This window comes from Sycon ciliatum, chromosome 2 (genome assembly GCF_964019385.1).
Source record: "Sycon ciliatum chromosome 2, ocSycCili1.1, whole genome shotgun sequence".
In the NCBI taxonomy this organism is placed as follows: Eukaryota; Metazoa; Porifera; class Calcarea; order Leucosolenida; family Sycettidae; genus Sycon; species Sycon ciliatum.
The window spans coordinates 33,565,000-33,586,778 of NC_088644.1; the positions used below are offsets into that span (position 1 = coordinate 33,565,000).

The 21,779-nt window shown below is 48.7% G+C and overlaps 2 protein-coding genes across 4 annotated transcripts in view; both read left to right on the forward strand.

Annotated features, from left to right (window-relative positions):
* Positions 1 to 21,779, forward strand: part of LOC135809759 (uncharacterized) — a 51,013-nt gene that overhangs the window by 15,744 nt on the left and 13,490 nt on the right. For all 3 annotated transcript variants that reach the window (XM_065323182.1, XM_065323181.1, XM_065323180.1), the window contains exons 3-9: positions 7,721 to 7,756; positions 9,678 to 9,940; positions 10,502 to 10,658; positions 11,916 to 12,142; positions 13,529 to 13,691; positions 19,875 to 20,003; positions 21,098 to 21,302. In XM_065323182.1, the coding sequence (XP_065179254.1) occupies positions 7,721 to 7,756; positions 9,678 to 9,940; positions 10,502 to 10,658; positions 11,916 to 12,142; positions 13,529 to 13,691; positions 19,875 to 20,003; positions 21,098 to 21,302 (1,180 nt within the window). The remainder of the gene's footprint in view (positions 1 to 7,720; positions 7,757 to 9,677; positions 9,941 to 10,501; positions 10,659 to 11,915; positions 12,143 to 13,528; positions 13,692 to 19,874; positions 20,004 to 21,097; positions 21,303 to 21,779) is intronic.
* Positions 1,969 to 7,167, forward strand: LOC135809762 (uncharacterized). The gene is made up of 2 exons (XM_065323184.1): positions 1,969 to 2,424; positions 6,018 to 7,167. The coding sequence occupies exons 1-2, from the start codon at positions 2,137 to 2,139 to the stop codon at positions 6,834 to 6,836; spliced, it is 1,107 nt and encodes a 368-aa protein (XP_065179256.1). The 5' UTR covers positions 1,969 to 2,136; the 3' UTR covers positions 6,837 to 7,167.

Genomic DNA, 21,779 nt, shown 5'->3' on the forward strand with positions numbered 1-21,779 from the left:
TTAGTCAATGAGTTATGTTATGGTATACCTTGTTGTTTTCTGCACTTTTATTACATTTTTCTGTAACACTACTGCATATAATCGGATCTTGGCTGTTCATCCAGTATTAGGCCACACGTTTTTTTTATTTCTATGTTTCTCGTCACCCGCTCGCATACGATTCAGGAGTCTGGAAGAACAAAAACTGTGCTGCACTGTGGGGATGGACCAGCACATACACATGTGCACCCTGGCCTCGCCTGCCCGACACATGATCATGATGATGCGAGGTCGGCAGTTTTTGTTGCGCGATCTAGCTGCACGTCACAGAAGCTCCCACCACGTAGGCCTACTAGGTGCTAACTTACTTTGGATGTTATAGAAATTCTAATAAGGGGCCATCCAGCATTATCGATAATTCTCACAGAACGAAAAAGTTTAGTCATGACCCTCCCCCACCCACCCACCCCCTTCAACAAAAAATACATTGACTTGACAGCTAGAATGGTTTGATGTTTCAGCTATCAATAATTTTCAAAACGAAAATCTCCTCAACCCACCCACCCATAAACGAAACTGTTTCTCTTCGTGAAAAAGATCAATAATTACGGATGGCCCCTAAGTTCTTATTTTCTCTAGCTTCTCGGAGAAGAAGAAAAGAGAAGTCGAAGAAACTGGTATTAAGAACGGGTCTCGAAGAGCTTGGAGATATTTTGCACATATCAAGCAATATGAAGCGCCAAAGGGGCCGCGATCTTGAGTTCCACGAATGTAGTATGGACTGTGCGTATGCGAAAAGGGAAATGCGTAGATCTACGCTCATGATCAACACATTTCGTGATTTGGCCCAAATCCGCAATTTTCTGAATTGTAGTTCCGCGAATTCCTGGTAAGTTCTGCATCTTTCCGCCGCATTTTTTTTGTTTTCTGCCGCAATTTCTTGCGCATGTTTTCGATAATTTTTCCGCAAATTCCCGCAAAGACAGGTTTCAGGCGATTGATTTGGTCCCGGGGTTGCCTTTCTTACGCACGATGTGACCAGTGACTGCATGACTTGTAAAGTTTGTAAAATTACTGTAAACTGCCTAATATTCGCGACGGATTAATGTTCGCTATTTTCGCGAGAAGAGCGTAACGCGAATATTAACCATCGTGAAATCTAACTTCAACAGTGGGTGTATGCAAGTGGCCCCTGTGCTTCGCGAACTTTGCCACCGCAAACTCGCTGGTTCAAAGAAATCGCGAAAATTTAGTGACGCGAATATTGGCCGGTTTACAGTAATAAGAATCCACATGCCTGATGGCCTCCATATCATGGCATGTTGTTTAGTATGTGAGCACAGTGGTAAAAGATGATTTTGATGAGACTCCCTGTAACTTACTTCATGCTTGCTTACTTCATGCTTGCACGAAGAGTACTCTTGATTGCACAGCACATGGCCACAATGCAAACGGTGCTGAATATACTTTCACAGAAAAAATCGTGCCAGAATCCGTCCCTCTCCCAGTGTTGATTCCGACGTACTGAGTTTGGCCACTCAACTCGACTCCAGGAGTCAGGCACAGAGCTAAATGTGGGGCAGCAACACTTACTTTTGACTTAGCCATCACGAAAAATAGTAGATCTACTAGCTACAGACCAGTGCATGGTGCATATCTCCAGAGCTGAATCGTCCTGAATCCTGACATGAATCTGACACCGCGTACGTGTTTGGTGATGTAATTATTTCAGAACTGAGGGTTTTTTTGAAATCTTAATTTCCCGCCACAGAAATAGTCCTCATGGATTTTGTGGCTCTCTTGGGAGTGCGGCCACGGCGCCAGCAGCGCGCAGAGTGCAGGAGTGACGTGAGGCGGTTTTTCTAAGGCGGGTCCGGGTGGGTTTACAGCTTTAATTCGTCTAGGATAGTGCAAAGATCATGAAACCCGTCGTGCTAGCAAGAGTGTTTGAAAATCGCGCACTGGAGCTTTCCCGGCCGGTTGCTTTTCTGAGCATTTCTCCTACATACTCCGACGAAGACGTGCATTTCTTTTTGTTCGGTGAGAGAACCCGGTTATGTTTGCTCTGCCGTTTTGTTGTGAGTTTTGTGAATGTCCTGGATTGTCCACTCTTTATTAGTCGTAACCGGCAACGGAAAGTGCTGAGGAATTGCCAGTATGCCTGGTAGGTGCCTGTTCACCTCCGAAATGGAGGCTTTCTTGCTGAACCTGTGGGGAAATGTGCTCACCGGCAAAGACGGACAACCAGAAAAATCGCGTGTACGCTACGACAAAATCACGGAGAAGATGAACACCCAGGGAGAGCTGTCAGGTTGGCAGGCAGTGACCCCGAGAAGTGCTGAGAACAAACTGGACACTATGCGGAAAAAGGGAAAACGGTATTACAAGACTTTTCGCCGTATCACCAGGAGCGGGCCATTAGTTGAAGAGGATTTTGACCTGAAGGTGAGGCATGTATTTATTGGCTCTCCTCCTGCTGTTTGTGATTTGTGCCAGTTGTTGTGAGTTACCAGTAGTACGGTAGGAGGTCAGTCAATATGCACTATTGTGGGTGTGATTGCGAACTTGTTCGGATTACCTTGCTAGCTCACTCGTCTGCTATCCTCCTCTCCGAATCGCTTTCATCATGACAACCAACAACGATTTGTTGCCCATCAGCTTTGTAGGAACAAAGGCAATAACAAGCCAGGCATGAAATTTTAAAGCTCTGTGTCCAAGCCACTAATCAATGACGCTACAAACTGTGCAACTGGCGCGTTTGGAACGGATCCCACGATGAACTTTCGCGATTTAACATTCTATAATTATTATTATTTATAGAGAGATCAGTGCACGCGACCTGAATTTGAACATGTGTGTCGGCGCAGTCAGGTCCAAGAATCACACAGACTGCATCCTGAGTATTCGGTGATAAGAAACAAAGACGCGTGTGCGTGTGCAAACCAACCTGTACACAAACCTACCAATATAATCATCAGCGTGTGCGCGATCGTGAAATATTTCTCGGATAATGACGAAAATGCAAGAAAAGCGCAAAAAAACTACGCCGACTCCATGCGAGGGATGTCTCACGCATGTGTGGTTTCAGGTGATGCGATTTGTGTTGCTGGACCTTGTGGGGATTTCACGCCTACACTCATCCGTCCAGCGCTTGGCGCATGTATCTTAACCCTTTACTGTCCGATTAAAATGTATACAAGCCCACGCAACCACAAAATCTGAAACTAAAATTAGACGTAACTTTGGTTTGAATTTGACGATTTCCACGATCTTGGGCATCCTGGAAAGGTCTTGACGATACGAACGCAATGAGCCCACACTCGGCGCCACAGGATGCACTGGTCCAGCGCTGCAAGCCAGGGAACGCGCAAAAGCGCTGAGCTCACGCTCGAGATCGATCTAAATCCACCATGTCACCCCTGTTGCTCGTATCGAGCTCAAATATTTTCGTAGAGACTCCCGGGAACCTGCTTTTGAATTTGAATCGGTGTAGCCTTGCCAACAGGTGACGTAAACAGGGAAAATCCCAGCCGTCGACATGCGCGTCGCGCTCTGAACGCACATTTCCCGGGACCAGAATTACGAGTGCGATAACTCAGCAACCGCTTTTCGTATCGCTTCGGGAATTGTTCGAGGCGACAGCTGAGACTTTTCTCTTCGACCTACATATTTCGATCTCTCATAAAGACCTAGATTTGAGCAAGTTACGATAATTTCAAAATGCCTACCCCATCGATCCCATTGGATCGATGCTTGTATGTACGGACAGTAAAGGGTTAAAATCTCGATTCCTCAGTTTAAGGTGCTAGCGGCAAGGAGAATGTTGTTCCGGGACAAACATATTTTTCCCCAGAAGCACTGAATTGGGAAAACCATGTAAAATCTAGGCTGTGTGACTTCACTTTCAACAGTGCAATGTGTGGCTCAAACCCCAGCTGGGGTACCTCTTCTGGACGTTTTCAAATTTCAAATTTTTCGGCAATTCACCATGTACGATAAAATCACCAAGTACGGGGGAGCTCACCGGAGCCAGAAATCATCTTTTTATATGAATAGACTGTAATGTCTGCGATAGTGTACACTGTACAGGTTTTTACTTAGTGTTCTGTGTACTGTACCTCAAGTTGTGTCTAGGTGATTTGTCAGTGGTGTATGGATTTTGTATCAATTTTCAATTTTCACGCGCACACGCACACACAGATGATGCTACTGACACATTCCCTAGACAACTTGAGGTACAGTGCACATTGTAGTAGATACGGACTACTGGATACCCCCCAGTTAACTGAGAGAGTCTGCAACAACAGCTGCACTTCATTGCAGATCAATGCACTACTACCAATCGGTTTGGTTGTAGTCACGTACGCTTTTTTATAAGCTTCCGTCCGTCATAATGCATGCAGCAGCAGTAGCAGCGGCACATGCCCTCACTCTATGCACATTGCAGAATTTGACTGCAGTGCTACTTTCACACACTGAGTGCGTTCGATTTTCCCGAGAATCCATTTTGGATCCATTCATGAATCGCCCCTGACTATTCTCATCAACTTACGTGACTAGGATGATGCGATTACAAACCGATTCCAGGGCTCATGACATGGAATCGAACGACGGTATTCCATTCATGAATTGGTTCATGGCAGTAATCGAACGCACGGTAATCGAACGCACCCACTGATGCAGGCTGTGTATTGTCGAAAAGCACATCATATCCTATGAACACCAGCACATACATGTCAGGGATCGATTTATCCGGGTTCGCATCGCAGTTTGCGAATCAAAATTCACTGGCTGCGATTCGCTTTTCGTTTTTTATCGCCCAAAACTGCGATGCACTACAAAGACCAGTGTGTGCAGTGACTGCAGTCTACATGCGACTGTTGTACACACTGCTGACTAGGGAGTAGTATTTTACTACACCAACCAACTGGCCTGTCCTGCTCAGTCCGCGCGCGGGTCGTGGATCGCGCTCTTTCGATTTTGGACACTGCACTAGCAATGGTCGTATACGACTGCAGTCTTCTGAAGTTTTGTACACGGCGGTGACTTTTCCTGATGTTCTCCTTTCTTCTTTCACTTTCAAGCTCAGTTTGTTTCTGTTCGACAAGGCACAGTTGAAGTAGACGGTTCTTAGTCTCATGTAGCCAACATGTCAGTGAATCTGATCAGTGATTCACTGTCCAGAAGAGGGAGAAAGAACTGGACGCGCCAGGAATGTCGATTCATTTCGATGAAGAAAAGGAGAAAAGCGAAATTCGATGCGCTTTGCACGAAATGTCACGATCGTTTGAGCGCTTTCCTGAGGTTTCTTTGTCGAAGGAATCAGTGAAACTGCCCTGTTGAAGGACATTGTGTTGTGAAGAACTCAAAGTCGGATGGACGCTGAACATGTAACGTGCCTAAGCGAAAACTCTAACGTAAATATTCAGATCGAACATTCGCTTGGAAAAGCAAATAGCAACTGCAGCTATTGTCCTCTTCTGTACGAAATCCTGCTAGTGTCAGCTATACATGTAAACTTTCGATGAAGGAAAACTGCTAATCAATACTGGGAGTTGCTAGTCAATTGTAAAACTGTGTAGCAGTGACTGCTAATCAAAAAATTCAAAGTAAATCGATCCCTGCATGTACTGGCAGAATTGCCTACATTTGGATTTGACTTTCACCTGCCAGCACTCTGTGCTGCCTCCCGCTTTCAAAGTAGAATTCCTTTGGTATGGCCTTGCATTAGGTGTGTACTGCACTCGTGCTCCAGAACTACAGTGAAACCTGTCTTAAGACGACCGCCGCTCAAGGGACCTTCAGAACGTGGTCTCTGTTACTAGGTGGGCTCCTTATCCAGGGCCATTTGACTGAAAATAGCTTCCCTTGGTCCTGCTTTCAGTGGTCTTTTAGGACAGGTGGTAGCCTTATCCGAGTGGTCGCCTTGACAGGTTTTACTGTGCATTCAATATGAATAATTTTAGTTGCATGATCGCCATTATGTTATCATATGACATTGTTCCTATCGATTTTGTGTTGTGTTCCTGTGGTCATAGGGCGCATTCTTTCATTGGCCGAACTTCCAATTGTACCACCAGCTGTTTTTTCGTCACCCATCGCTGGGAGCAAATGCAAACTGCGCAGACGATGACAGTGAAGCCCTGGTGACGATCAATGTGGAGGATTTGGCAGATGCATCTGCAACTTCCTTGTCGCAAGAGCCAGCGCCGAAGAGGCAGCTGTGTTCTGACGGTCAAGTGACAGCCATGGTGAATGCCATTGAACTGGACACCCCTACCAGTGTGGCTGCACAGTCACCTCACCTGGTCAATCACCTGACATCAGGCACTACGCCCACCCGACCACCAGCAGCAGCGGTATCGTCTGTAACATCGCAGTCATCATCCCACCTCGCTGACCGCTCCATGACGGATGCTATAGGTAGCGTTGCCAGTAACGGACCCATTCGACATCCAGTACCAGCACCGGTGCTCTCAGTAGCTGCAGCACAAGCAGCAATGACCTCAGCAGCTATGACATCATCGGTGACATCATCGGTGACATCATCAGCATCATGCCAGTGCCATGAAGCAATCGCCAAATATCTATTACAGTTTGAAGAGCGTATGGCGCAGATGCAAGCGAAGATGGCACAGGATCGTCAGCAATTCGAGATGAAGCTCCTGCTGATGCAGCAGCAGTATGAAGACAAACGTGAAGCAGATAGACGGGAAGAAGGCGAGCGGCGGGAAGCTAAGAGACTGGAGTACGAGCAAAAGAGAGAGTCTGAGCGAGAGAAAGCAGCGCATGAACTACGCCAGCTGGAGAAGGAGTTCAATGCTGCACTGCTGGCAAGGCTTTTTGCCCCACGATAAACTGATCAAATCAAGGACGTCCAATGGAACCAGTGTCATACTTTGCACATGCAAAAAATAATGTTTCGGGCACATGTCTTTTTAAAAGCTTTTTTTATGACTTTTACAGTATGTTTTCCATGGCTTTTGAAATAATTGAGAATATTGTATTTGTGTGAATGTGCGTGCCCATATATCATGTATATTAGCCCCGTCGTTATCTTAGTGCAATTAGTAATCCAATTACCTTATCCATTGAACTGTAAATCTTTGGATGACGGGTGTCCTGCTGGCCCACACGGAATGTGATCCCTCTGGCCAGCACCAACACAATGAAACTAGAAGAAGAGTACCGGTGTACAGTTGCCTGTCGGTGGAGTGTGTAGTGCCTGTGGGCAAGCGTGCTTTTTTACGCGTTTGCCTTCTGTAGCCATTTGATGTGTACGGCGCAGTGTCCTGCGGTCATTGGTGTGTGTCCGTGTGTGGCTGTCAGTGTTGAGTGTCTCCAAATCACACCGGCATGATCATGACAGCGTAGTGATGACCTGTAACACCCAGCCACTGAGCCCGCACCAAGAGAGAGAGACAGAGACGGACAGACAGAGAGAGCGAGAGGCAGAGAGACAGAGAGAGAGAGAAAGGTAGAGAGACAGAGAAAGGGAGGGAGAGGGCCCTGTATGCAAGTAAGTATATGTGAATACCTGCTGAGGTGAAGTTTGTCTGCAGATCGACTAGGGAATGCGCACTCAACTGCCGGGTGGCAAGCACATGTCGGCTGTAACATGCAGCAGTATCGGTGGTAAAACGAAAACTTGTTACCCTGCAAATCATTTGCCTCGGTATTACCATAGGGCCTTTCCAGATACCATCATTGGTTGCTTGATGTCTCTTTGTCTTTACTTCAGTTTCTGCTGTGACCACGCGGAGCACAAATGTCCAAGGTCAGTAACACACGGAACTTGTCTTCAAATCTACAAATACAGTAAAACCTGGTTTAAGCGAACTCTTGTTTTAGCGGCTGCCTGCTACACAGTTCTACACAGAAGCTGCACCGGGTACAGGGACCACCTGCCTTTCGCGACCAGCGACCGACTTTGGTGTACCAAGTGCCACATTGGACCTGCACACAGCGACCAAAACTAGCCAAAAGTGCCATCTTGGCTGCCAGGGTTGACTGCAACATGGTTGAAGTGTGCTCTGAAGCAAGTGCGTGGAGTGAACAGAAGTGACAAGTGACAGTGCAGGATGCGCTGCATGCACCTGGGCGAGGTGTGCTTCGTCTGCACGAAAGTATTCTATGCTCCACAACTGTCAACATGAGTACATGGAAGTACAGTCATGCACAGGTATGTACACGATCCGCCGAGAAGCCACGAATGTGTGGGACCTGGTTCTAAAGACCACCTGGCTTTAACAACCGCTTTTGCTTGCACCGTGGGGTGGTCACTTAAACCAGGTTTTACTGTATTGTGTTTGTATGTAGGTGACTAGGATGAGTCCCTATGTCGAGTTAGATTAAATTTTAGAGTTACAGTGGAGATTGGATACTGGTATAACGACACTCCTTCACTAGAAAATAGGGGTGAAACAATTATACCGAATACTCGAATACTCGCTCGGTTTTTTCAGAAATATTCGTACTCGGAATAAATCAGAGTACTCGTTCCTACGTGGTACATGCATTTACCACAGAAATCTGCAGTTTCAGAGCAACCAATTGGCAGATATTGATGTGCAGACTGTGTGGTGAACATTTGTTCAAGAGTAGAGAGAGCCCAAATGACCCAGCAACCAATATACCAGAGAAAAATGGCTGCCATTCGGTTCAATCAGGGGTGTATCATGTGATTTTAAGGCCCTCGGTGTGCAATTTTTAGGAGATGAAGAATACTCGAATACTCGAATATTCGATCGGAGAAAATCAGAGTACTCGAACTCGGGATCTCAATGCCAACTTTCACCCCTACTAGAAAACAAAATTTCACTTCTTTAGATATGAGTGCATACCCATTACCCACCTGTAAGAATACAGGCATGCAGGGAACTGAGGTCTGCGCTGTGTAATGTGTGTGTGTGTGTGTGTGTGTGTGTGTGTGTGTGTGTGTGTGTGTGCGTGTGTGTGTGCGTGCGTGCGTGCGTGCATATATGTGTGGGTATGTGTATGTGTGTCTGTGTGTGCGTACGTGCATATGTGTGTGGGTGTGTGTGTGTGTGTGTGTGTGTGTGTGTGTGTGTGTGTGTGCGTGTGTGAAAAAGAGAGAGAGAGAGAGAGAGAGAGAGAGTGTGTGTGTGTGTGTGTGTGTGTGTGTGTGTGTGTGTGTGTGTGTGTGTGTGTGTGTGTGTGTGTGTGTGTGTGTGTGTGTGTGTGTGTGCGTGTGTGTGAGAGAGTGTGTGTGAGAGAGTGTGTGTGTGTAGGTGGGTGGGTGTACTAAACAAGGCCAGTCATTCAGATGCGATTGCCAAGCGTCTGAGAAAATCAATTGGCAAGCACAGGTATACGAGGCCCTGGTACGCTCCCTGCAAAGAAAACTACTTCGAGTATGAAAATATATCTTGCCAAGACCAATGTCTACCCATTGTCCTCGTTCCTCACTATTATTCATTTCCCCTCTTCCTCCCCTCCTCATGGTTTTACTGCATTATGGCGCGCTTTGTCTGCGTAGATGCCGAGACCTTAAGGTCGGCAGAGCAGCCTGGCCCCGCCACCATTTCTCGCACATATTCGGGGATTATAGTGGACTTTCGTATAAAAAATAGACAATTATATAAAAAATGACCATGTCCTATTTCCCATCATGCAGTACTAAAATAGTCTCAGAGGTAGGTCACTACAGATTCCATATTTGCCTTGTGATGCTGCAGGTCAAGGATTTGTACGACCTGATGCTGACAACAGTCCACTGGCAGCATTCAGCTGGTATCACGGCAAGCTAGGGAGGTCTGCTGCCGAGGAGCGTATCACATCTGCAAAGGAGCGCGGCGAATCAACCAACAACGCGTGCATCAGACCTTCGAGCCATTTCTTAGTCAGAGAGGAAATCAGTGGAGAGATCTATCTGTCAAGCAGCAGGTGGTCGTTTGAGTCTGAGAAAGTGCACAAACGCCTCACGGACGAAAATGGACAGGTGACTCTCTTGATTGCCTTCAGTGCCGGTGACTTGTCAGGGTTGCTATGTTACGAGTGATGTGCCTGTGGTGCGTGTGCATGTGAGTATGTGCGTGTGTTTGGCTGTGTTTGTTTGTGTGTGTGTGTGTGTGTGTGTGCGTGTGCGTGTCTGTGTGCGTGTCTGTGTGTGTGCGTGCATGTGTGAACGTGTGTGTTTGTGTATGTGTGCATGTGTTGATAATGTGTGTGTGTGTTTGTGTATGTGTGTAGGGGTGTCACAGGGCAGTGGCAAGTGGTACGGCCGGAGGTCCGGGGGTTGTCCGCCGGGAAAAAGTCGGATTTTTCAGCCTGCATGGCAACGTTTTAGTGCTCCACGCGCGCTCTGGGCAATGCCTGGTTCTACCAGGCATCACAGCAACTGACCCGTAATCTAGGCTCCTTGTTAACACTTGGTCTTGGTCTTAGCCGATTAGTACAGCACGCTTCTAACTCTCACAAGCTCTCTCAACGACACAGGACCAGGAAGGAATTTGATAATTTATTATGTGCGAACTTGTTCTTGTGTTTCATGTTTCTTCAGTTCTTGGAATCTGACTACCCGGGCTACACTAGTGTGATGCAATTTGTGTTTGATCACTTAGCGGCGTCCGGAGGCTTTCTCAAGGACAATGATAACACACTAATCCGATTGACCGATCCTGTGCACCGAGAGAGCAGCGGCAGCGACGACATGGTCGGTAAGATGACATCATAGAGTGATGTAATAGAGTGACATCATAGCGTGACAGCATAGAGTGACATCATAGCGTGACAGCATAGAGTGACATCACAGCGTGACATCATAGCATGACATCATAGCATGACATCATAGAGTGACATCATAGAGTGACATCATAGAGTGACATTGCACTATGATTGCAGAGTGAAGCTTGTGTTTGGAGAGCTAGTTCTGCAAGAACACCGGATTATGTTAGGTCGATACGTCCCTTGGTGGGAACGTCCGTGATAGGCCATCTCCTAGACGACGATGCTGCTTTTGTTCTAAATTATACAGAGTGAAGCGGGTTTGGGGAGAGATAGTAGTGCAAGAACACCAGATAAATGCTGGTTTGGTATGATGGCTGCTGAAATGAGTGGGCTTAGAAGGACCTCAACCAGGCCTCAGTGTTGGTATTTGATAGCTAATGTAAGACCAGATATTTTAACGTCGACTAAAATTAACAATCTCCGGATTGTTGGTTAGTGAAGTGAAATGCTAACGAATTCTGTCCGTCAAAACCGGCAAACTTGATTACTGTACATGTACACATCGTTTTATACATAACGACTGCAAATTTTAACGAATTTGCAATTCGTTAAACCGTTAGAATTAAATTTTCGTTAATATTAGTGGTCTTACAGCACTATAGGAAAGCTATTGGTATTGCTAATTGGCAGGCTGATGATAGCTATCAAATACTAGTAGTTCGGTACAGGTCAGGCTGAGGTTCTGCTAAGGCCACTCACTAGCTTCAGCAGCCTGAATTGCATGGAAAATTAATTTGATCTGAATTTGACTGTGAGTCAAGCCTTTAAAAGAAGCAAAATATTGCAGGTCATGTATGTGTGTGTGTGTGGGGGGGGGGGGGGGAGGGGCAGCGTATGTGTGTGAATGCATGTGTGCGTGCTCGTGTATGGGGTAAAATAGAGAGTTACAGGACACAGTTTTCTACCAGACAGTTACGACAAGAAATTGCATACGTGCGTACTGTAAATGTACCGTTTGACACATAGAATAGAACTATCGGGCGCCGAAGAATGATGCGCCGATGAACCAACAGGCTAGAATTTCACCAGGTACAGTATATCCTCATGTACAAAGTATCTCAACTACATAGGCAATAGTGCACGAAACCGGCTGAGAACGGCCTAGGACTCTTGTGACGACACTGCGCACTAGACAGCACCGTTCAATGTACGTGACTTGTACTCGTTTTCTCGTCTTTGATGTCCAGAATCGTTCCACACGTTCAATCAGACCTGTATGGGTAAGCTGGCCATGAGCGAATGTCATCATTTCCTGGACGAGGCCGGTGCTACGGCACTGTCGGCGCAGGCTGCCGAAAGGCTGCCGTATGCCGGTGATTACTTTTTATGGACGCGCGGCAACTCTGTGATTCTGTCCAACAACGACACCGACTGTATCTACCGCGAACAAGTGCTTATAAATGCTGACGGAATTGTAAGCCCTTGGATGTATTTCTTCCTTTTTATAATAGAGAAAAAGTTCAATAAATTCCGAACATTGTTGGTCTATCCGGCGGTCTTCAGAAGATGAAGTCTGTTGGCAGAGGCACTATGGATCAATGGTCGTGGTGGTGGTGCTGCTGCTGCTGATGCTCGTACTCGTGTTGCTGCTATCAATATCATTGTCTTTGCCAGTTATTGGTATGCTTGACTTTTCTATCTCCTTTTCTTCTCTCTGTGCATATATCTAGTGTTATCCGGGTTTTTTCTCACTTTGGTGGATCGATTTCACTTGGCATGCCCTTGAACTTTCTTCTGCAGCCGAAATATTTTGAGAATGACAGAGATGTGTGTGTGTGTGTGTGTGTGTGCGTGCGTGCGCGTGCGCGGGTGTGTGTGTGCGTGTGTATGTCACTAAAACCCTGAGCTTGACTCTTAAAGGGGAAGTTAAGGCAAAAATCAAAATTTCACCAGTTGTAGTCTTCGGGGTGCTGAGTCGAATGGTCGTGGTCCGAGAAAGCTGAGACGCTCCCTTCCTACTTGAATCCCAATCGAACTCGCGCACTTCCACCGAAACTGGGTGACTGCACCCTACTAGATGGGGATTTGTATGCAAAATGTCACTAAAAGCGCCGTTTCGTTCTTATAAAAGCACGGATGACCGCGATTGGCCGATATGTTGTAGTCTTTTTGGACGCTGAGTCGACTGGTTTTGGTCCGAAAAGGCTGCGATGGAGCGTTCCTCCTTTATTTCCAATCGAACATGGTTGAACAAGCGGTCACGTGCTCTTGCGTACACCAGTCACCTGGTCACCGTGCCTGCAGGGTACAACTTACTAGCCTGTTTGACCTTTTTTGGGTGCAGTCCTGTCACTCGAGTTGAACTCGAGTTGAAGCTTGGTGTGAAAGTTGTCGCCTGCTGGCATGGTGACCAGGTGATTTGGGCACCCAGGAGCACGTGACCACTTGTTCAACCATGTTCGATTGGGAATAAAGGAGGAACGCTGCATCGCAGCCTTTTCGGACCAAAACCAGTCGACTCAGCGTCCAAAAGACTACAACATATGGGCCAATCGCGGTCATCCGTGCTTTTATAAGAACGAAACGGCGTTTTTAGTGACATTTTGCATACAAATCCCCATCTAGTAGGGCGCAGTCACCCAGTTTCGGTGGAAGTGCGCGAGTTCGATTGGGATTCAAGTAGGAAGGGAGCGTCCCAGCTTTCTCGGACCAAGACCATTCGACTCAGCACCCCGAAGACTACAACTGGTGAAATTTTAATTTTTGCCTTAACTTCCCCTTTAACAGTAAAGACCTAAGTGAATTGACTAGGCCTATGGATTTGACCAATGCAGATTGTGTACTTTCCTCTGATCTACAGGCTACGGACGCTATGGATGGTCTTGCGGATGTCAATGAATTTAACCAGAAGTACCTTGATGGCAGGACTTGCCACGATGTACTCCCTCACTTGCACCTTGTGAAAGGTATTCGCCAGTGTAGAGGATATGTCAGAGGATCCTCCGACGCGGCTGAATCTTGTGGTGAGGGCGTCAGGTGTTTTGGTGTTGAGCTGGGAAATGGCTTGGTCGCCAATTCTATTGATGCTAGTGGTGCGGTGCAGATCTCATGTGGCACACATAGCAAACGTTAATGGGTCTCACTTAGTTTGAAAACCATTAACGCACTCTCCACATACAGGCATGCACCCGGCTCAGAACACATTGTTTTCTGGTTGGCATATCAGGGATATTGGGCGGAGCAGCTGGCGTGCATGAGAAAGACAGGTCGGCCTGCTCTGCGCAGGAGCTGTGACCCGGTGCACACATAGTGTGTGTGAGAGAGAGAGACAGACAGGTCGGCCTGCTCTGCGCAGGAGCTGTGACCTGGAGCACACAGAGCGTGAACGAGAGATGGTCGGCCTGCCGTGGGCAGGAGCTGCGACCGGTAGTGATTGAAATGAGCCAGCTGCGGAGATAGACTGCCCTCACCCGATATAAGTATATTGACAAGAGTTGTACTGACACTGTTATTGAGGAAATTATGGTGACAGGGACGGAGAGATAGTGATCCCCAGTCGAATGGGGTTGGGAGGGAAGGGGAAATCGACAACTGACGGACAAACCAGTGAACAGTCAAGTCGTCGGAAAGCAAAAGTGACAAAGGAGTCTCTCTTTTCTCCTTCTCTCTCTCTAAAGCAAGATTTGGAATGCACGCGTGGGAGAGTGGCGCGCGCTGCGCATGCGCATGTATAGCAATGACATCATAATCAGATGCATGATCATCAGACTAAGTATGAGTGGTAGATGTTCCACGTTCGTTAGCAGGGCTTAGCGCGCACACTAAACCACCATTAACGCACTCTCCACATACAGGCATGCACCCGGCTCAGAACACATTGTTTTCTGGTTGGCATATCAGGGATATTGGGCGGAGCAGCTGGCATGCATGAGAAAGACAGGTCGGCCTGCTCTGCGCAGGAGCTGTGACCCGGTGCACACATAGTGTGTGTGAGAGAGAGAGACAGACAGGTCGGCCTGCTCTGCGCAGGAGCTGTGACCTGGAGCACACAGAGTGTGAACGAGAGACGGTTGGCCTGCCGTGGGCAGGAGCTGCGACCGGTAGTGATTGAAATGAGCCAGCTGCGGAGATAGACTGCCCGTTCCCAATATCCCCAATATGGCATGAGAGTAATAATGAAATACGACTGGTGTATTGTGCTGTACTGACAGCAGCAATGTAAAGCTAAAGCTAAGCAGTTCAGGCATGATGTGGTCACTAACCCGCAGCTACCATTGATGACTTTGAACTGCAGCTAATTGACGTGACACTCGCAGGGTGTCAGCTGTAGCAGCCCGGATGTAGCGGTGGACCGCATCACTGCGCCATCTACCCATGATACGGATGATGTGTTCGGGGACACCTGCCATGGCCGCTGATGTTGCGGCGCCAATCCGGAAAGAGTGACTGGCATATGCACTCGGGTCCGTGACCCCACAGAGTGGCAGCAGGTTGCGCAGTTCAGAGGACACTGCATTTCTTGTAAGCGGCTGGCCATTAGCATAAGTGAACAGATGGTCGCCGCCGGGGCGAAACGCCAGGTAGTTTGCCATGGCCTGCACTGGGCAGATTAGTGCGTCCGTGCTGGCTCCAACCAATACTGTGTGGCCCGTGCTGTCGGGGTCCGTCTTAGATGAGTGCACGTTTACCGATAACGACCGCTGGTCAGTACTGATCGTCACATCACATCGCCTCAGGCCAGCAGTCAGTTCTCCACAACGGAAGAACCCATGAAACGCCAAGGAAAAAGCTGCCCTTAGCATGGCCTTGTCGTGAGGGTGCCGCATGCGTGGAACGGCAACATGCCGGCAGATCTCCCTGAGAAGTGGAGTGGTTATCGGCAGACGATGACGCTGTGTCGATGACGACCTGTCGATGCCCCGCAGGACCCTAGCGAGGAGAGTTGTTGGGCCCGACGGGTAAGCAAAGCCAAGTTCCACATGAAGGTTGCGGATTGCCGACATGTAGACACGGACAGATCGAGGCTGAAGAGTCCTGAACAACTCGGCAGCAAAATAGCACAAAGTAAAGTCGTCGCCCGGCAATGGGTTGCAGGCATGCACTTGGCACAACTGGAAGTAGCGGGTCTCGGCGGTAGAATACGTCCGGCGGGAGGATGGTGCTATTGCCAGTGCTGCTAGCTGTAGCACGGAGTCTGTCAACGGAGAGTTGGCAAGACTGGCTGATCTGGCTCGGCTGCTGCTTCCGGGGCCTGGTGCCTGAATACCTGCAGCAAATTGCGAGACAATGCATTGGCGACAGTGTTAGTGACACCAGGAATGTGGACAGCTGACACCAAGAAGTCATGCTCAATACACAGCAGATACAATGCCCGGATAAGTGTCATGACTGGCGGTGAACGGCAGGTACCGGAGCGTATACAGTCCACCACGGCCTTGTTGTCACACTGAAACTGAATGCGTCGCCTGCTCCACTCCGAACCCCAGGTCGCGCAGGCAACTATGATAGCATACATTTCTTTGAACTCAATGTTCTCGTTCTCGTTCTGGGCTGTCCACTCTCCTCTCAGCCACCGGCCGTTGTAGAAGGCACCATAACCGTGAGTGCCGCTGGCATCAGTCTGTAGTTGCATGTCGGGGGCTGGCGTCCACTCATCCACCAGGAAGAATGACTTCCCATTCCATATGGTCAGGGCCTCTGCCCACCACAACAGGTCTGCCATTGCCGATGCCGAAATGCGTAGCCATTGGTGCAATGGTGTTGATTGAGTTGCTCTGTCCAGGTCGTACAGGCGTCTCAGGAATGTGCGACCAGCTGGTACAGCTCTGGACGCGAACGAGAGTTTGCCCAATACGGAGGCGAGGTCGCGTTTCTGAACCCGGCCGGATTGGACGAGGGCCGACACGGTGGTAGATAGCTTAGTCAGCTTTGAGGGTGGAAGGCGGATCTCCAGAGCCATTGTGTCCAGCTCTAAGCCCAGGAAGGTGAGAACCGTAGAGGGGCCATCAACCTTCTCAGGTGCAACTGGGACCTGTAAATATGCAAACAGGTCGAGCAGTAGTGACTTCTGGTGCTGGGCAAGAGGAGGACTGGGAGGCGATACATTCAGGAAGTCATCCAGATAATGAATGAGATGGGGAAGGCGGCATGTGTCCTCCAGAACCCAATGAAGGGCAGATGCGAACTTGTCAAATATGTACGGAGCTGACCGAAGGCCGAGCGGGAGGACTTTTCGAAATAGTAACGACCATCCCAAGAGATACCCAACAAGTGCCAGTCAGAGGGGGCAACAGGGCATAATCGGAAGGCGTTTCGAATGTCCACTTTGGTCAGGTAGCAACCACGGCCTAACTTCATGATATAGGAGATAGCCGAATCGACAGTGTCATACTCCAAGCGAAATGACTCCCGGGAAATACCATCATTGACACTGCGGTCAGTGGGGGAGGATAGGTCATGGATGAGGCGAAATTTGCCATTGGATTTTGGGATCAGGCCCAAACCCGAGGTTCGAAACAGCTGATATGGCGGCTCAGCAAACGGACCAGCTATTTCCCCAGCATCGCAACAAGACTGTAGGTACAGGGTGACACACTGTTTATTGCAGAGACTAGACGGATGATTGACAGATTGAATGCATGATACCAGAGGAGTGGTGTGACCAATCGAGAAGCCGTTAATTAAACATGCCAGCACATACATAATCACGAAACAGGGCATCAGGGTGAGCAGCTAGCAGTGCAGTTAGCCGAGGCACGTTGACTGGAGTGACGACGTCACTGGGAAGACTGAGAGGCCGCTCGGGTGCAAGTCTTCTTTGGGTGTTTGCCGCGGCATGACAGACAGACAGACAGACAGACATGGGCCCGTATGCAGGACGGGTATGTGCAGGCGCCGTTGTTGTAATTCCGGCAGATCTGGCGGCCATCGTGACGAGGAGCTGGGCTGGTGGCTGACTGGCTCCCGCCTGCGTGCTGCGCAAGAGGGAGCCCTCCACGAAAGGGGCAATGCGGGGCTGGAGATGGGTGCACGAGAGAACAACGCGAGCAGATAGGGCGCCCGCGGCTCGTGAAGCAGGACTGCCAGAGGTTAGGGTCCAGTTGCCGCCAGGAATACAGGTGCGGCATGGCAGCAAGACCAGCACGGAAACGACGGTCATAGGTCAGCCACGCGTCGGTCAGATAATTGTTGTTGGCCTCGATGATGTTGGCTTGGTACGCCAGCAAATCTGGAGCTTGGTCCGGCGACGCATCGACCAGGACTCTGGTGAACAAGGTGAAGGCCTCTAACCACGTCGCCAAGTCATGGACTCGGCGCTTGGAGGGCTGGGGAATGGACGAGCTCTGCACCAGCTCAACGGACCTGCCGTTCACCAACGACAACTGCAGGACATCACTACTGCCGGACATGGCTTCAGGCAACAAGTCCCCAAATTCGACAAACTCACCTCGTGTGATACGTTCCCGTAGCCGTGGAGGGATGACGGGGAGTCCTGGAGAGCCGGCTGCGCAAGCCAAGTGCATCGGGGAAGGCTGCCCCAGCGGGAGAGGAGCTGATGCTGGTGCTGGTGCTGGTGCGGCAATGGGCGAGGTGGTAGGGGCGACGACGTTGGATTCCAAGCGCTCCACGCGCTCCAGGAGGGGCTGGATAACACCAATCAGGTCGCTCAGGGTGAGAGGAGCTGGTTGTGACGGCGCAGGAGAAGTCACCTGGTCCGCATTGGCTGAAATGTGCCCATGAGCATGGATCACACGGGACCTCGCTCTCCGATGGTCTTGAGAATTCGCAGAATTCACAGCCCGCTGCGTATACGGGTAGAGAGCTGGGGGACCGTCAGCGTCAGTGCCAGCAGCGCTTGCACCCCGTGAGGTGCTCCGTGTTCTTGGCATGTCCGTTGAGGCAGGAAAATGTAGGAAATTGAAATTGACAACTGACGGACAAACCAGTGAACAGTCAAGTCGTCGGAAAGCAAAAGTGACAAAGGAGTCTCTCTTTTCTCCTTCTCTCTCTCTAAAGCAAGATTTGGAATGCACGCGTGGGAGAGTGGCGCGCGCTGCGCATGCGCATGTATAGCAATGACATCATAATCAGATGCATGATCATCAGACTAAGTATGAGTGGTAGATGTTCCAGGGCTTAGCGCACACGCTAAACCACCATTAAAAGAATTTCTTTTCTCACGGTTTGGTCCCAGCTGCTCATTGATATGTATAATTTTATGATATTGACCTGGACTTCGATCTATATGGGAAATATAGGCTGAGTAAAAGACCTCGGTCCGTATCCTATTGATCACTTCCACGTAGTGTACCGTACCGTACCCTTTCCATATTAGTATTGCCCTGTTGTGTACCCCCCCCCCCCCTCCTATCTCTACAGTGAAGACTCTGCTGATCAAGGCAACCGCAAACAGAATCGGTGCTGAGGCACGGAGCTATGGATGGTGTTACACGTGCGATTGCCCACCCCACACACACATATCCATCGCCATCACCACCATCACCACCACCACCACCACCACCACCACACACACACACACACACACACACACACACACACACACACACACACACACACACACACACACACACACACACACACACACACACACACACACACACACACACACACACACACACACAAACATGCACGTAACACACACACGTGCACGCGCGCGCACACACACACACACACACACACACACGTGCGCGCGCACACACACACACACACACACACACACACACAATGGCGGTGGCCAGTCGTAGTGGTTGGTGGTCATCACTGCACAGCATAGATCCACTACCATCCCCACTGTTGCAACTAAGTGGTAGCAATCCTTTCTCATCGTATAGCCTTTACAGTCAACTTCGCTTATAACGACACTCGGGGGGGGGGGGGGGGGGGGGGGCATCAAAAAGGTGTCCTCATTCGCGAAGTGTCGTTATACCCGAAGTCTCATTATATGTATTACAGTGGGATGGAGCTTTTCTCTGGGCATGGAAATTCTGTCGTTATTCGCGAATTGTCATTATATCCGCAGTCGTTATTAGCCAAGTTGACTGTATTACATTCTTGACTCGAGTGCAAGAGCACCATCGTTGTAGTCAGTCACTCTTTCTCTGGAGACCCGGCAAGTCAGTTTTCCTCAAAGTGTGACGGCTTTGGAAATATGTGTTGTACATTCTTTTGCGTTCCTGTGTTGGCAGAAACCTATGGCTTGGAGGTTGACCTATCACTGACGACCAGGAAGCATCTCGAAGGGACATTGGGTAGAATTATGCACAATGCCACCAAGCTGGTTGCAACGTCCAAGACGCTTCAGCTGTTTGAGAATGGTACTGGAGTAATACAGGGAGATTTCAGTTCTTGTAGAACGTACCATTAGCCTGGGACATCAAAATCTGTATTTTACAGCTGACGTACCATCTATCCAAGGTCAAAAATATTGTACAAGGATACACAAGTCCCCAAAAGCACTATAACATTATATCGGCTGCAAAGAAAAACGTATGTTTTATCCTATGTTTGATATCAGCCAGAGAGCGCATGTGGTTGAGGTGGAACAAATTCATTGGCTTTATCTTGTGTAGTCTCTATTGAAATCCACTGGCACTGTACATTGGCCTTGGCGGATAATGCTGGCAGAAAAATTGGCAGAATTCGGTACTTTCTCTTGTAAGTTTCATGCATGTTTGGTATTTGGATAAAGAAATGGAGCAGAATTCGAGGAATTGACCGCCATAAGGTTTGTATGATTCTGCCAATTTCACTGCTTTTCAAGCAGAATCTGCCACCTTTTCGAGCATAATCCGCCAAGGGCTACCTGTACACTCATACTTCGGTTATCCGTCCCCAAAGTCCCCAGTCTACCGGGGTACCCAGTGGGAGAGTGTCAGTGGATATATTACTACTCTGTTGTCACTTTTGTGGAATTACTGACGCCATACGCCATATCGATGGCCCTTCTCCATGAAAAAAAAGAAGTACTGGTATGTGATTCTACGGATGAACAAAAATGATTAGCAATTTAAAACACGGTTTACGGTATACCGTAAAGTACCACGAGAGCACTTGTTAGGTTTAGCAACTAGATGCTGTATTCTTTTTGTGAAAAAAGCAAAGTCGTGCGTGTGTGTTTTCGAATTTTTATAGTCCCGTACTCAAACACTCCGTCTCAAGCAGGGAGTAGTGTTAATTATACTCCTCCATCTCAAGTGCGTACTGAGGAAAGAGAAAGTTACTTTCCGCAAATCACTATAACTTCGCGTCCAAGTTTGCGAAGTTTCGAGCTTTGCTTATGTACTCTTTCCCAGCCTCAATTTTCCTTTCGAACTTTTGCATTGCTAACCGCTCCTACTGACTTGTACTATCCCCACGGATTTAGCTCTATGATCCATATTGTTCTTTTATCGATTTCCTTTGCTTACAGACACACCATTGGCTATTTTCCCATTCAAGTATTGTCGAGACTTTTACTTGAACTTTGCTGGCACGGAGTTTAGCTTTACGGCTGGATGGCAGTGCGGAAAGTCCCAGGGAACCTACAGTTTCATAACGGTCACTCCTGCCGTCTTGCGTTCCTTTAACAAGTCCATTGCCGTCGGTGCGTTGGAGGGAGCAGAGAAATTGCACAGGTATGTGGCTCCAGGCGCTCGGAATTTCTGTCAGCCCGGCAAAAGGAAGTTGGTCTCCTGCGGATCCGTGTATGGGGCTGCCAGTAGTAACGTTAGTGTAGCAGTGCATGTCATGTCACCACTACTGCAGCGCATCCTTTCTTTAGAGACTGGACAATTCAGGCATTAAACCCCATGCTTCGACATACCGATTTAGATATGGCATTATGGCGTCAATATTGCCACAAAAAGATGACGGAGGAGTGATAATATTTCCCCTGAGACTCGCCCGAAAGGTGCCCGGTAGACCGACATGTCTGCAACGTCGGGGTCCGGATAGCCGAGGTATGAGTGTAGAACGTTTGGCACATGTGCCAGTAGTTGTAAGACTTCAGTGAGACGTATCCCGTCAACCTCAATGTCACATGTAGGTGCCGTATCTGCCGCTGGGGTATTCCGGGTGGCAGCGGCCATTGTGAGTTCGCTTTGGGAACTGAG